Source organism: Talpa occidentalis, unplaced genomic scaffold, assembly GCF_014898055.3.
Source record: "Talpa occidentalis isolate TD23 unplaced genomic scaffold, MPIMG_talOcc4v2.1 talOcc4.3, whole genome shotgun sequence".
NCBI classification, from domain to species: Eukaryota; Metazoa; Chordata; class Mammalia; order Eulipotyphla; family Talpidae; genus Talpa; species Talpa occidentalis.
In genome coordinates, this window is record NW_023603184.1 from 41684626 (window position 1) to 41699095 (window position 14470).

The 14470-nt window shown below is 57.3% G+C and overlaps 1 protein-coding gene across 8 annotated transcripts in view; it reads left to right on the forward strand.

Moving 5' to 3' along the window:
• MYO7A (myosin VIIA) overlaps window positions 1-14470 on the forward strand; it is a 77915-nt gene that overhangs the window by 56684 nt on the left and 6761 nt on the right. For 5 of the 8 annotated variants that reach the window (XM_054699553.1, XM_037523014.2, XM_037523015.2 and 2 more), the window contains 15 exons: window positions 68-241; window positions 1017-1244; window positions 2462-2632; window positions 3775-3892; window positions 4594-4720; window positions 6074-6243; window positions 7091-7281; window positions 7924-8048; window positions 8659-8816; window positions 9868-10021; window positions 10996-11151; window positions 11623-11728; window positions 12829-12942; window positions 13975-14062; window positions 14224-14330. In XM_054699553.1, coding sequence (XP_054555528.1) covers window positions 68-241; window positions 1017-1244; window positions 2462-2632; window positions 3775-3892; window positions 4594-4720; window positions 6074-6243; window positions 7091-7281; window positions 7924-8048; window positions 8659-8816; window positions 9868-10021; window positions 10996-11151; window positions 11623-11728; window positions 12829-12942; window positions 13975-14062; window positions 14224-14330 — 2187 coding nt within the window. Of the gene's footprint in view, window positions 1-67; window positions 242-1016; window positions 1245-2461; window positions 2633-3774; window positions 3893-4593; window positions 4721-5980; window positions 6244-7090; window positions 7282-7923; window positions 8049-8658; window positions 8817-9867; window positions 10022-10995; window positions 11152-11622; window positions 11729-12828; window positions 12943-13974; window positions 14063-14223; window positions 14331-14470 lie in introns of all 8 variants that reach the window. The other 3 variants (XM_054699552.1, XM_054699557.1, XM_054699556.1) reach the window with 1 other exon arrangement.

Here is a 14470-nt window from a genome sequence, read left to right on the forward strand (position 1 = left end):
CCCGGGGGACTAAGCGGGTGGGTCAGAAGTGGAAGGATTCCCACAGACCCTCTTTCGTCACTTCTAGGCCACCAAGTCCAAGAAACCCATCATGTTGCCAGTGACATTCATGGACGGGACCACCAAGACGCTGCTGACAGACTCAGCAACCACAGCCAAGGAGCTGTGCAACGCGTTGGCTGACAAAATCTCACTCAAGGACCGCTTCGGGTTCTCCCTCTACATTGCCCTGTTTGATAAGGTATTTGGGCCTTGAGGCTTCCCTCCTGTCCCCCACAGCTCCAACTCAGTGCTGCCCACTGCCGGCTCAGGTGCCTTGTGCAGTTACTTGCTTCCGAGGCCTGTCAGTAGGCCAGTGACCCTGGCTCGCCTGACTGTAGGATTGCGGGGAGCAATTAACCACCTGCATCCGGTACAATGTAGATTGAACCCCAGATCTCACTTCAGCCTTGTGTGCCCCGCCTGAAGCAGTCCTCCCCTAGTGCGCAGAGACAAGGAGGGGTGTGCTGCCCTTGACTCTGACATTCACTTTCCAATTTGCAAATGGGAATGTAACTCCTGATCAGCTCGCTAGGGTCGTTTCTTCTCCAGTTTAGTGACCACCTGGTGTGCGCATCTCCTGGGCTCATGGCTGAGTCTGGAACCTTCTCTGCTGAGCTGTGGAGGGGTGGGTGGGGTGGGTGGGCAGGGGAGGATTTTGCCTCCACACCCAGCAACATCACCAACTCCAGGGATAGAACCCTGTCGCCAGAGACACTCTGCCTGGATTTTTCCCATCTACAGAAACCTCCTCTGTTCTCAGGGACCCTTTGTCCATCAGGCTTCATGACTCTTACACGAGAAATAGGAACTCCCACATGGCTGCGCCAGTTCAGGGCCCACGGCCGGGACTCAAGCTGGCCTGCCTCTCTCAGAGCCTCAGTTTTCTATTCCAGCAAGAGCACTGTGCGGTCAGTGGCGCTTTTCCGTCCTCCCCTGCCTGCTGTCCCCCGGTGACCTCCACCCTGTGGCCACAGGTGTCCTCTCTGGGCAGTGGCAGTGACCACGTCATGGACGCCATCTCCCAGTGTGAGCAGTACGCCAAGGAGCAGGGCGCCCAGGAGCGCAACGCCCCCTGGAGGCTGTTCTTCCGAAAAGAAGTCTTCACACCCTGGCACAACCCCTCGGAAGACAACGTGGCCACCAACCTCATCTACCAGCAGGTGGTGCGAGGGGTCAAGTTCGGGGAGTACAGGTGTGAGAAGGTGAGAGGAGCTTCTGGCTGAGCTTGCCTGGCTCACAGCGGCCTGCTTCTGAGGTGGGGCTGAGTGTTACTGTCGACGACCCGCCGTCAGCCTGACGGAGGCTGGGCATAGGCAGGCTTCTTCCGGATCTAACGCTCCTTTCAGGCAAGGATCTTGAAGAGCAGTCTGGCCTCTGCCGGTGGAGTCATCCCAGCCACGCAGTCCCTGTGCAGTGTTCAGTGGGTGTGTCAGAACTCACAGCATTGCTCTGAGTTCACCTAAAAAACTTCTCTAACGGAGGAAGAGAGCCCCTTATTTAGACCAAGCTAGCAAATGCCTATCCTTTTCTCTCCTTCTGAGGACAGGAATGACATGGTGGTTTTGTATTTGATGATGGCGTCCATGGTTCTCACGACCCTTACGATTGTGATGGTAATTATGGTGGTGGGATAAGGATGGAGATGATGGAAGCCAAGGGGATGGTTGGCCATGGCAGCGGTGACGGAGGTAGTGATGGCCTAGGTGCTCCTGATGGTGGTAGTGACAGTGGTGGTGGTGATTGTGGCTTTAGTGAAGGAGGTGGTGATATTGGCAGTGGTGATGCTGAGTGGTGTTGGTGTTCGAGTAGAATGCATAGTATAGTCATATCTGTTGCTAAAATGGAAACACTTTGAACTTACTGGAAAATGTCTGCTCCCTTCAAAGTGCCCAAGAGCCTTTCTCTATTGATCCTGCTGCCAGGAGAGCCTCAGGGGCTACCGCTCATCCACCCCAGGCAGAGCCCACCCGGGCCTCTGAAGCCTCTTCAGTATAGCCTTTTGGTTGTTCATCGCTTTCACTGTCCCTCGGCTGTGTGGTGATGTGGCGGGGATGCACTGTCCTCCCTGACAGTCACCTGGCAAGCCCTCCCCTTCTGTTGTCACCCCTCGTCCATCTCCCTAGGCTGGGAACAGAGTGGCTGACCCATTTACCCATAGACTAGCTGATCTCCTGGGTCAGCACATGTGTTCCTGGGCAGGACCCAGCTCTGTTCTAGTGCCGAGGGGATCTGGGGGAAGGCAAGGGTGTGGACCTGAGTTTAGGGAGCACAGGGTTCCACCAAGTACACAGGAGTTCCTGGTGAGTCCATGAGAACACAACTTCCCAAAGGCCAGGGTACAGGAAGCAGGGGCCTGGGGCCTTCAGCATTCCAGAAGGCCTTCCTATACAGTGTGACTGAGACATCCTTCCCCACCCAGGAGGATGACCTGGCTGAGCTGGCCTCCCAGCAGTACTTTGTGGATTACGGCTCTGAGATGATCCTGGAGCGCCTCTTGAGCCTCGTGCCCACCTACATCCCCGACCGCGAGATCACGCCCCTGAAGACATTGGAGAAGTGGGCCCAGCTGGCCATTGCTGCCCACAAGAAGGTAGGAGGGTTGAGAGACGATTGGAGGAGGGCTCTCCGGTGACCCAGCTGAGGGGCCCGGACCCAGGCAATCAGAGGGGTCACACCTCTCACCTGACCTGTCGGGCCAAGGGAACATGACGTATCCTAGACCCGTCTCCCACAGCCTTTCTCCATCGTGGACCTCTAGGCGTTCACTTGCCTTCTGCCATCTATACTGGGCTGATGCCAGGCACACAGGCAGATTGAGTCCAGCCCTGCAGTCTCAGGAGGAAACCAAGGGCCCAGGGTGTTGGGGTTAGGTGGTAGAGTTATGGCTCAGGGGCATTGGAGGAGCTTCTAGCAAGGATAACCTCATTTTCCCCTAAAAGAACCCTGGCCCAACTTCCTTCCTGGGCCATAAACCAACCATGAGTAGCTCCCTTTCAAGCTAAGGGGTCTGCCCCTGGGAGAAGGAAGACACCGGCTATGGGAGGAGACCCCCAGGCCTCTCACCTGCAGGCCTTGGTGTGTAAGAGCACAATCAGCTTTGTCCTGAGTTGCCAAGGGCTCCAGAGTGGCAGTCTCTTATCTCAAATGCTTTGTGGCCTCTTCCTAATCAGGGAACCCCACAAGCCCTTCCCACTCAGCTTTTCCCCTCCCGGGTGAGCTGCCCTTGAGCCTCCACGCCCCATCCCCATCCCTTCCACTGCGACGCTCAGCCCCTCCAGAAAGAGCGATGACCTTCCTAACGCCCACATTCACCTGCCAGTTTCCACGGGAAGCTCAGCTGGGTGGTGACCTCGCCCACAACTCCACTTGGCCGGACTCCCCTACCCTCCCCGTGCCCTCGCCCCAGTCTGATTTGGCCTGCACACCCTGCTCAGCCAACTGCTCCTTTCCCCAGATGCCTCCTGCCGATCCCTGCCTTTGAGCTGGGATCGTCTGCTTTTCTGTCACTCTGCTTGATTAGGGGCTCTGTGGGAGGGGGCCCTGCTTTCTCTAGTGAGTGCTCACTGATGTCCCTGCTAAGAGGGCCGTGAGCGATGGGGTGGCTGTGACCGACGGGGTGGGGTGAGGCCATGGAGTTCTGGGGCCACTCTCGGCCTGGGTGCAGGGACACTGGATTTTCAGGCAGAGCATGTAGAGTGTCTTTTGTCCCTGTCCCTCCGTGTCCCCCTCCAGGGGATCTACGCCCAAAGGAGAGCTGATGCCCAGAAGGTCAAAGAGGATGTGGTCAATTACGCCCGCTTCAAGTGGCCCTTGCTCTTCTCTAGGTTTTATGAAGCCTTCAAATTCTCAGGTACCCTCAGCCTCCCCGCCTCTGTGCCCTTCTCCCTGACCAACACCTCAGGGGAGTGGGGGGTCAGAGGAGGCCCGAGCCAGACTCTTGTTGGCCAGGCTTCTGCCTGTGGGCTGACTTTGTCTTTCCAGGTCAGTGTATTGAGTGGGTCTGGCCCCTTGTAGTCCAGTAGGGCTCTGTGGCACACAGTAGGTGCTCAGTAAAAGGGTTTGAACAATTGCCTGTTGAGGTCACCTACTGTGTATAGAAGAGGGTCACCCAGAGTTGTCACTGCTGGGCCTGCTCTGTGAGGCTGAGAGTGGATGTGGCCATCGCAACCGCACATTGGCCATCTGCTCAGCCACCGCAGGCCATCATTACTGGGCATCTGCTCTGTGCCAGGCCTTGTGCTGGTACCGGGTTTCCTAGGAGCACCAAAAAGCAGGCCAGAGGGAAGCTAGTCCTAGTCCAACCCCTCCCTGCACCCCACCCCACTGCAACGTAGGGGCTTGTCTCACAAAACCAGTGCAGGGATAGGACTCAAAGCTGCTCCCTAATTCAGCACTCTTCCCACTGCACCTTGGATTTGAGCTTATAAGGAGGTTGTATCCTCTGAGCCTCAGTTTCCCCATTTGTAAAATGGGCTGGAGGTTGCGAGATTTGGAGGGGATGGGTGTGGAAGCAGGGAAGCCGCCCTCCCAGTGCCTTGATCTCTGCCCCAGGCCCCAGCCTCCCCAAGAACGACGTCATTGTGGCCGTCAACTGGACAGGAGTCTACTTCGTGGATGAGCAGGAGCAGGTGCTTCTGGAGCTGTCCTTTCCCGAGATCATGGCCGTGTCCAGCAGCCGGTTAGTCCATGTCTCCCAACACCCCACTTTAGCGCAGGGCAGGGGCCTGCCCAAAGCTGCGTAAAGACCAGTTGCAGCGCTGGGGTGCAAACCCAGAGTCCTGATTCAGTACTCTCTGCAGTGTGGAGGGGAAGATGGAGGCGCAGACAGACAGGTGGGGAAGAAGGGGGTTCCCAGGGCTTTGTGGGGAGTGTTGACCTGGAGAGATGCACTCTGAGCACTTGTCTGCATGCACAAGACCCCTCAGGCAACTCCCTCCTGTGGAGGTGGGGGTGGGGGTAGGGGTGGAGTTGTGTTGAGATGGGTGTGGGTGGTTAGGACAGCCAGGGCCTGCCAAGTGTGTACAAAATGAGTCTGGCCTGGAGTTCAAAGCCTGAATGGGACTCACTTCTATATCCTCCTCCCAAAAATAAAATAGAGGTTCTTTTTTTTTTTTAAGATTTATTTATTTATGCATACAAGAACTGGGGTACAGGCCAGATTTGTGGGAGGGTGTGAGGATTCACCAGACACAGAGTGGGGAGCAGAACAGGCAGACGGACTGAAATACACTGCTGAGGGGAGCAGCGGGCCAGACAGGAGAGGTCGCTGTGCCACGTGGGTAGCTCCCTGGCCAGGGATCAAACTCATGCTGCAGTGGCTGTGGATAGCTTCACGGGTTGCATCTTAACCCCTTGCGCCACCAGGGAGGCCCCCAAAATAGAGGTTCTTATACTTTCCTTCCCTGAAAGTGATGAGTGCATTTATTAATGCAATCGTTCCCGGGGGAGCTCTGTGTAAGCTGAAAAGCGCAGTGCAGTGCCGTGGGAAGGGGTGGTGGAGCCGGGGTCCTGGAATTGAAGGGCTTCTCAGCAGTGCCTCCCTCCCCCTGGGGCGTGCAGGAGTGCTCTGGGCTGGGTCCCGTGTGGGCCAGGGCTGGACCATATCCAGCTCTGAAGAGGCACAGGGTACAGTGGGGACAAGATAGTCCTCACCCTCTTGCAGCTTCAGAGACGGGAGATGGACATCGAACAGACCATTTCAAAGGGACTAGTGTGATGAGGGCTGTGAGAGGTCAGGGAGGAGGTGGGATGTCACTAAAGATGGAGAAGGAAATAGCAAAAGGGATGAGCTGGGCCACTGCAGGCCTTCCTCGGACCATGTGTGACTTTGGCTGGGCCATGTCTGACTTAGGCTGAGACGTGTCTGGCCTCATGCTGGCTGGACTAGCCTCTTTCTGGCTGGGCCACGTCTGACTGAGGTGGCCTTGGTCTCCTTCAGGGAGTGCCGTGTCTTGCTCTCGCTGGGCTGCTCTGACGTGGGCTGGGCAGGACTGACCCCGGCTGGGCCCTGTTCTCCGTGTTGGTCCTGCAGGGGAGCGAAACTGGTAGCCCCCAGCTTCACCCTGGCCACCATCAAGGGCGACGAGTACACCTTCACCTCCAGCAACTCCGAGGACATCCGTGACCTGGTGGTCACTTTCCTGGAGGGGCTCCGGAAGAGGTCTAAGTATGTGGTGGCCCTGCAGGACAACCCCAACCCTGGTGAGTGGCTGCCGACATGCTGCTAGGCCCTGGGGGTCAGGAACATTAGGTAGATCACAGGCCTTGGCATTCCAGGCTCTAGTGCCTGTTACCTGTCCTTCCCCAGACGCCTTTGGCTCCAAGTAGACCAAAGAGCTTCAGTGCCCTGTGGAGAGTCTTCCTCTCCCTGCTGCCCTCCCCACCTCTCCAATTCTTCTCTCTGTCACTCTCTCCAGGTGAGATCAGGGGTTCTTCCTCAGTGTCCTCCAAATACTCACCATCTTCAAATGATGGCAGCCATAGCACCTACCCTGAGCATTCCCCTGGCCGCCTCTGGGCAGGGCATGGACGAAATAGATGCAACGGATCCCAGTTCTTCCCTCAGTGGGGAGAGGCAGTGGAAACACAGTGCAGTGATCTGGGAAGGGAGATCACCCAGAAGAGAGACCCATGCAGCCTGGGGTTCAGGGATATGTGAGCACAATGTTTGGGGCAGAGCGAGAACACGAGTAGAGGCAGAGGCTGGAGAAAGCAGTGTCTGGGAACTGTGGATGGTTTGGTTTGGCTGGAATGGACGAAGTGAGGTGAAGTCAGGAGAGTCAGCAAGGCCAGCTCCCAAGGCAAGTGGGCTTTCTTCTAAGGGCCATGGGTGTTGAGCCAGGGAGGGGCCACTCTAACAGCTTTGTCTGTTAGGAAAATTGTGGAGAGGTATGGCAAGGGATGGCAGGGTGCCCAGTGAGCAGACAGAAGTGGGACAGGGCCTCTGTCCTTCAGCAGGGAGGGTCAGCTTATCGGTCACTAACCCAAATAAAAGTACCAACCCAGCCCCTCTCTGCCCCGTGTGGCCCCGCGCACATCTGCCTCCCAGCGGGTGAGGAATCAGGCTTCCTCAGCTTTGCCAAAGGAGACCTCATCATCCTGGACCATGACACAGGCGAGCAGGTCATGACCTCCGGCTGGGCCAACGGCATCAACGAGAGGACCAAGCAGCGTGGGGACTTCCCCACCGACTGTGTGTACGTCATGCCCACGGTCACCATGCCACCAAGGGAGATTGTGGTACGTGGTCTGGGGTGGCCAATGGTGGGAAGGCTCCCCTGAACCCTTCATGTCTTCTTTCCATGTCTGTAGAGTGGAGTGAGGGACACTCACTGGCCTGCCACTTCTGAGATGATCTGGAAGGCTCGTGGACTGCAGGCTTAAGTCCTGTGCTAAGTGAAGAGAATGCTAGAAACCCTCAGAGGAGGAACGTCCCAGGGACACCATGGGAGGAGAGCGGCCTCATGGCGGGGCGTCAGCTGCAGGGAGAGCACAGGGCGGGCAGACCTGAGGAGGGAGGCCCTGGCTCTGCTCACACAGCCCAGAACTCAGCCAGTTTTTCAGGCAGCTCCTGAGTCAGACTGTTGAGTCAGGCATTTCTTCCACTGATTTGTCCCCCCACCCCGCCCCGGTCCCACCTTTGTAACTGACCCAAACTCATTCAGACACTGTCCGGAGGGAAGGGTCATGAGCCCAGCCCAGGAGGCAACATTGACTTCCAAGATGCCAAGGAGGAAAGGCCCCTGGGGTCCAAAGGGGCACAGGGTCCCCCTCCATTGAGGTGACCTCCAGCCTCAGTGCAGGGAACTCTGGGCTTTGCACTATTGGTCCCCAGGGACCCCAGGTGGACAGCTGACCTTAGCCCCGTCTCTGGACCCCTAGGCCCTGGTTACCATGACCCCAGACCAGAGGCAGGATGTTATCCGGCTCATGCAGCTGCGAACAGCGGAGCCTGAGGTGCGCGCCAAGCCCTACACGCTGGAGGAATTTTCCTACGACTACTTCAGGTGACGGAACGGGGATGCTCAGGATGGTGGCCGCAGGCTTCTGCCACTCTCTGGTGGATGTGTGGGGTCAGGTTGTGAGTGCCCCACCCACGAGCATGCTTGGGTCAGAGAGTGCCAGGGAGGGTAGTTTCTGTCCCCTGAGACGGCCACTCTCGGGGTGTGCCAGCTTACCCTTTAGGAGATGCTGACTGTGCTCGGCCTGGTGGGTCTGGGTACTCAGGTGGGCCTGTGCCTGGCTTAGTCACGAGGGGAGACAGGCAGATGTGATACTGTGTGCCCAGCTTTTGTGATGGAGATGCTGGGGGCTGGGGGACAGACTTTGGGGAGGAGGTGGCTTCAAGCGGCATGGTGCAGGGGTGACCGGGGTGGACGGGCGCTACGGGCAGCACTTTCAAGACAGGAGCAGAGGGGGGGGCCCTGCTCTGGGCGGGTGGGCAGGGCTGGCTATGTGAGTATCTCTGTGAGGCCCAGGGAGGCTGGTGACCCCTGCCAGGTCACATGGCACCGCAGGAAAAGCAAGGCCTGTTCCCGCCTCTCGGCCTCTGATGCTGGGGGCGCTGTGGATGGGGTCTCCTGGGGATCGGTGCTCACTGTTTCTGTTCCCTGCCAGGCCCCCACCCAAGCACACACTGAGCCGGGTGATGGTGTCCAAAGCCCGAGGCAAGGACCGGCTGTGGAGCCACACAAGGGAGCCTCTCAAGCAGGCGCTGCTGAAGAAGATTCTGGGCAGTGAGGAGCTGTCACAGGAGGCCTGCATGGCCTTTATCGATATCCACACCCACGGGGTGGGGGACAGGAAGGGTCAGGGCAAGGGCCCTAGGAGGGGGATTTAGGTGGACTGAGTCCCTCTAAGGGGACCGGTTGGGATCCGGGAGGGTAGGGAATGCTGAGCCGTGTTCAGCAGATAAAGGATGAAGTCGGTCCATCCATGTGCCTGGCTGCCTCGTCTGTTGTCTCCTCTGACCCTGTCATTGGGTTGACAGATGTGTATTGTACTACATGCTGAGTCAGGCGTGATGACACAGCCATGATCAGACCCAGTTCCTCCCCTCATGGTGCTCACAGTTGAGAGAAGACATGCTGACTGGGGCTAGTGCTGAGATGGGATGGACAGCACAGTGACCTGATTTGGCCTTGGAGAGAGCAGGGAGGGCTTCCTGGAAGAAGTAGGAGCTTACCAACCAGATCTTTGAGGGTGCTCTGAAAACTGAGCCCTTCCAGGATAAAGTGTCCAGGCAGATCCTGAAGCAACTGACACAACCACTTCATATCTGAAGTCTGAGTAGGCCTCTGTTAGTCAAAGGGGAGATGTGTGGGGAGTGTTCTGGGGGGCGCAGCACATGCAAAGGCCCTGAGGTAACAGAACAGGGCTATTTCAGGGGTGAAAGGCAGAATTTAACAAGGGAATCTGAAGACATGGCTGACTGTTTCAAGCCTGCTAGGAAGCTTGGACTGGGTCTCACAGACCCCAGGAGCTACTAGACACAGGGTGGCCTGGTCAGATTTTTTTATTTTGAAGGTCCATCCTGGTAGTTATGAGGTCTTTGGGTATGGAGTTAGAAGCCTGAGGCAAGGACCAGCTGTGGAGCCACACAGGGGAGCCTCTCAAGCAGGCGCTGCTGAGACGGCCGATGAGGAGGCAGCCAGAGGAGGTGGGAAGAAAGGGTGGGTAGTGGGCATGGAGATCATGGTGGGACGACCTGGAGCAGCCTGAGGCCCAGGGCCACACAGTTGGGGGGAGCAGACCTTGTTGAGGAGAGCAGCTTTCAGCCTGCTGGCTTCCCTCATTGGCACAAGTCCTTCCTTGACAGCTCCCCACCCATGCTCAAGTACATGGGTGACTACCCATCCAAGAGGATGCGCTCCGTCAATGAACTCACTGATCAGATATTTGAGGGGGCCCTGAAGGCTGAACCCCTCAAGGATGAGGTGTACGTGCAGATCCTAAAGCAGCTGACTGACAACCACATCCGGTGAGGGAGTTGGGTGCGGGTGGGGTGGGGGCAGGGTGGGGGGTTGCGGATAAGGGACTGACTGCTCCCCTGGTGCTCAGGGCTAAAAAGAATCTCCTTTGTCAGGTGTGTGTGCCGACTGGGAGCCGCCTCCCTCCCCAGGCAGCCGCTGGCTCTGCCTGTGAACAGTCTGTCCTCACGCAGAGCAGAGCGCTCCCCTCAGCTCTCTCCAGTCCTAGCTCTGCCTCCATCCCGGGCTCTGGTGTTGGGCCCCAGAGCTTGTTACCTTTTCCTCCTTGCTGGGCCAGCCCAAGGAGGGGTGCTCATCAGCAAGCCTGAGAAGACCCGCCCCCTTCCCTTACACTCAGAGCCCCAGTCCCGCCCCAGTTTTGTCACACTCTGCACCTCTTACTTTACCATCAAATGTACATGGTATCTTTTCACACGACATACTTTGTGCCTGCAGTGTCCACAGCCAGGAAAACCTTTTCTCTTTTTCTCTACATATCAGAATCTTCCTCATCAAATGTTCCCTCCTCCCAGCAGCTCTCCAAACTTCCCTATCAGGCCCAAGGAGCTCGGGGGGCGCCTAACTGCACGGTGTATATATCTAAAAAACAGATGAGGTGAAGAGCTTCTGCCAGAATACAAATCACATTCAACTTCCTTCAATAGGAAGGTCTTACTATAAAGAAAAATCCTTAACTGAGCCAGAGTCCTTGGCGAGATCATAGATTTCCATCCTGGCACAAGCCCCTTATCAGACTGATAACTGTGTAGCCTGCCGAGGCTGCCAACACACCCTGTGAGCGGCACTAATTAATCTGGCTGTCAGGGAGCTGGTCCTCAGAGAGGGGTGGGGGTCAGGGCAGGCCCGTGCTGCCACGGTGAAGACCCGAGGGGCGTGAGGCTCAGGGAGCGTTCTGGCGGGGGCGGCTGGTGGGTGCCGGTGACTGGCCCGTGGTGCCCATGCTAGACACCATCTCTTCCTGCAGGTACAGTGAAGAGCGGGGCTGGGAGCTGCTGTGGCTGTGCACGGGCCTCTTCCCACCCAGCAACATCCTCCTGCCCCACGTGCAGCGCTTCCTGCAGTCCCGCAAGCACTGCCCGCTTGCCATTGACTGTCTGCAGCGGCTCCAGAAAGCCCTGAGGTACAGCAGATGATGGGCAGGGGCAGGAGCTTGGGGCTGGTGCCGGGATCAGCTTCTGGCCACGTGGGCCTTGCGGGATGAGGATGTGGCCACGTAACAATTGGGATCTGTCCTTGGGGTACCACAGCTGCCAGCTTGACAAAGGTTGCTGCATCCTGTGCCCATCTGGACAGTTTGAGAATCTGGATGCTCAAAAGGGCTTGGCTCTGAGCATCAGGTGTGCTGGGGAGAAAACCATCTGGACCATTTGTACTTCACCAAGTCCACTTGCTTCCTTGGCTTCATTCCACCCCCCAGAGCCCCCTGGCTGTCATCCCATTTTACCGATGAGGAACTCGAGGCTCTGAGAGGCTAAGCGACCGTCGCTGGGCAGGAAGTGGTGGACAGGACTCAGGGCCGAGGTCTGCCTCGGTTCCCCACCGCCCCGTGAATTCACCTATTCTTGACTTTCCTCCCTTCCCTGGTTTCCAGAAATGGGTCTCGGAAGTACCCCCCACATCTGGTGGAGGTGGAGGCCATCCAGCACAAAACCACCCAGATTTTCCACAAGGTCTACTTCCCCGATGACACTGATGAGGTGAGGGCTACCGGCTTCTTGGCCCATGAAGGGCCGGGCTCCCTCGGGGGACATGGGCAGTCCTGACGGCTCCCCTTTATTCCCACCTCGCTCCCTCCTCATGCCCCTCACGGAGTCAGGGCTCAGCCATGAGGCCATGGACTCCGTGGGGGGGGGCGGGGCGGGAAGAGGAGGGGTCTTGGGTTCCTGGTCCGGCCCCTGCTTTCCCGAGCAGCCTCCTAGAAAAGGTCACCCCTCCTGCCTTCCCGCCCTCCTTCCTGTGAAAAGTGCTTCTGCCCTCTGAGTTGTGCTCTGTGTGGGCGCCACATCCCTGACGCCAGCCTTGTTCCTGGGCACACCTCTCTGGGGCTTTGCAGCCCATTTTTCTGGAGACCCTCCCTCCTCCTCACCTGGCCTGATCCCGGGCCCCTCTTCCAAAAGCCCCGATTGTCTTTCTGTCCTACCACTCGGCCAGGCCGTCTCCCGGCCCCGGCCCTGTCTCGGCACTGCCTCTCGTCCAGATAAACAGAGTCCAACATGAAACTCGCAGTTTGAAGGGCACTTTAAGAACCTGTCCAGAGACTAGAGCCTCGGAAGTGCCACTGTAAGATTCTAGCCACAAGGACAGGCAACTTCCCAAAATCCTCTCTTGTCCCCTCCAGTGGAAGTTTCCATGGAGTCATCACCTAAATCATGATCCTCCCTCCACCTAAACCCTCTAAGGATCTCCATTCCCTCTGACCCCCAGCCTGGGCTGCTGCCCCTCTCTCCTCTCCCTCTGGATGGGTTTTGCTTTCTTCTTCCTCTAGTCTCCCTCCTCACCCCATCTCCCTCGTCCTGGCCTCTGCCATCACGCATGCCTTGACAGCCAGGCCCAGAGGTCTGGAGCCAGGCCCACTGGGAGGGTTGCAGAAACTGAGATCTGGGAAGACCCAGACAGAGTTGTTTTTCCCTTTTTCTTTAACATGCCCGGCTCCAGGCCCCGGGCAGCGCCCTCGGAGAGGGAGGGTGTCCTGCATGGGAGGGGACTTGGTCTAGTTGGAGACACAGCCAGTGATGCCAAAGGCCTCCAGAAAGGCCCTGCCAGACAGAGCCGAGCAAGCCTCCCTCCCTGCCCCCAGGCCTTCGAGGTGGAGTCCAGCACTAAGGCCAAGGACTTCTGCCAGAACATCTCTGCCAGGCTGCTGCTCAAGTCCTCCGAGGGGTTCAGCCTCTTTGTCAAAATTGCGGACAAGGTGGGTTATGGGTCATTGGTTGTCTTATCTGCCTGCTGTGGCCTGTTGGGAAATTTTGTGAGGTCTTAGGAGCTGGTGGGGGCGGCAGGGGGAGGGCAAGAGGCAGAAAGGAGGGAGGGAAGGAGTAGGCTCTGTTACATGCTCACCTGCTTCTCACATTCCTGGAATAACCCCTTATATATTGCAACTACTCCTGAATCTCTCCTCTGAGACACTGCACGACAGGCCTCGGACCCCTTGGGAACCATGTGGCTCCTCACCCTGCCCCAACACACATGAACTTTCCAGATTTGTTCAGACTGATCCCTCAGTTGCCATTAGGAGGCCAATTAACCTCGAAATAACCCTGGAAGGGAGGGTGATCACCCCTACCCAAGAAGACACAAGACCTGGGCTCAGAAAGGTTCCATCATTTATTCAAGGTGACATAGCAGAGACCCAGATCCAGGTTTGACTCCAAAGCACATGCTCCTGCCACCACGCCACATTGCTCTTCCCCACTTCTCTGTCCATGGGAGTCTTTGAGGCCCAGCCTTAAAGCCCCCTCCTGTGGGAAGGCTTCTCTAGCCGTCTCAGAGAGCAACATCAAGTACCCCTTCCTGTTGCCCACTCAGTTTTGTGGGCACCCATGTCTGTCTCTTCACTTCATGCTGGTCCCTGTACCAGATACTGGGGACCCAGACGTGACCTCAATGAGATCCTAGATCCAGGGGAGCTAAGGCCTCGAGAAGAACAGGCCACGGATGCTAAAGAATATCCAAGGCTGGGACTGGGCCTTGTTCTTAGCCACTTTGGGGGGCCTGAACAGCAATAAGTAGGTCTTTGCTCAGTGACTCTCCCTCTGGACAGGAGATAGGTTGTGTGGCGGACACTAAACAGCCAGTCAGGGCAGAGTGGGGCTGACATACACCCCTCTGACTGTAAGTAGGAGTCTTTAGGAGAAGAGGTCACCAGGAAGGCCTTGGGTAGAAGCTCAGAAAACTTACTATTGCTCAAACAAAAATGAGCAGACTACAATGGCCATGTCCCTAGGTCATCAGCGTGCCCGAGAATGATTTCTTCTTCGACTTTGTTCGACACCTGACAGACTGGATAAAGAAGGCGCGGCCCGCCAAGGATGGTATGTGAGGCCAGGTCCGGGTCCTCTGAGGTCCAAGCAGGGCAGGTGCTGGCTCGAGGCCATACCTTGAGGCCCACCTGCATGGGATCTGAGCTCAGGTCTCCTCTGAGGCTGGTGCTAGGAGCCCTGGGATGATCCGCTGCCCACCCTCTGTGCCACAGGAATCTTGCCATCGCTCACCTATCAGGTATTCTTCATGAAGAAGCTGTGGACCACCACAGTGCCAGGGAAGGACCCCATGGCTGACTCCATCTTCCACTATTACCAGGTAAGCACCTCTGTCCTTGTTGCCTCTATGTGCTGCCCGCCTGGCTGTGCTTTGACTGGGAAAGCAGAGCCCTGGAACAGCAAGGCCTCAAAGCAGTTACTTCTGGGGCCCTAGGGAGTGTCACTACCTCAGAGCCGTCT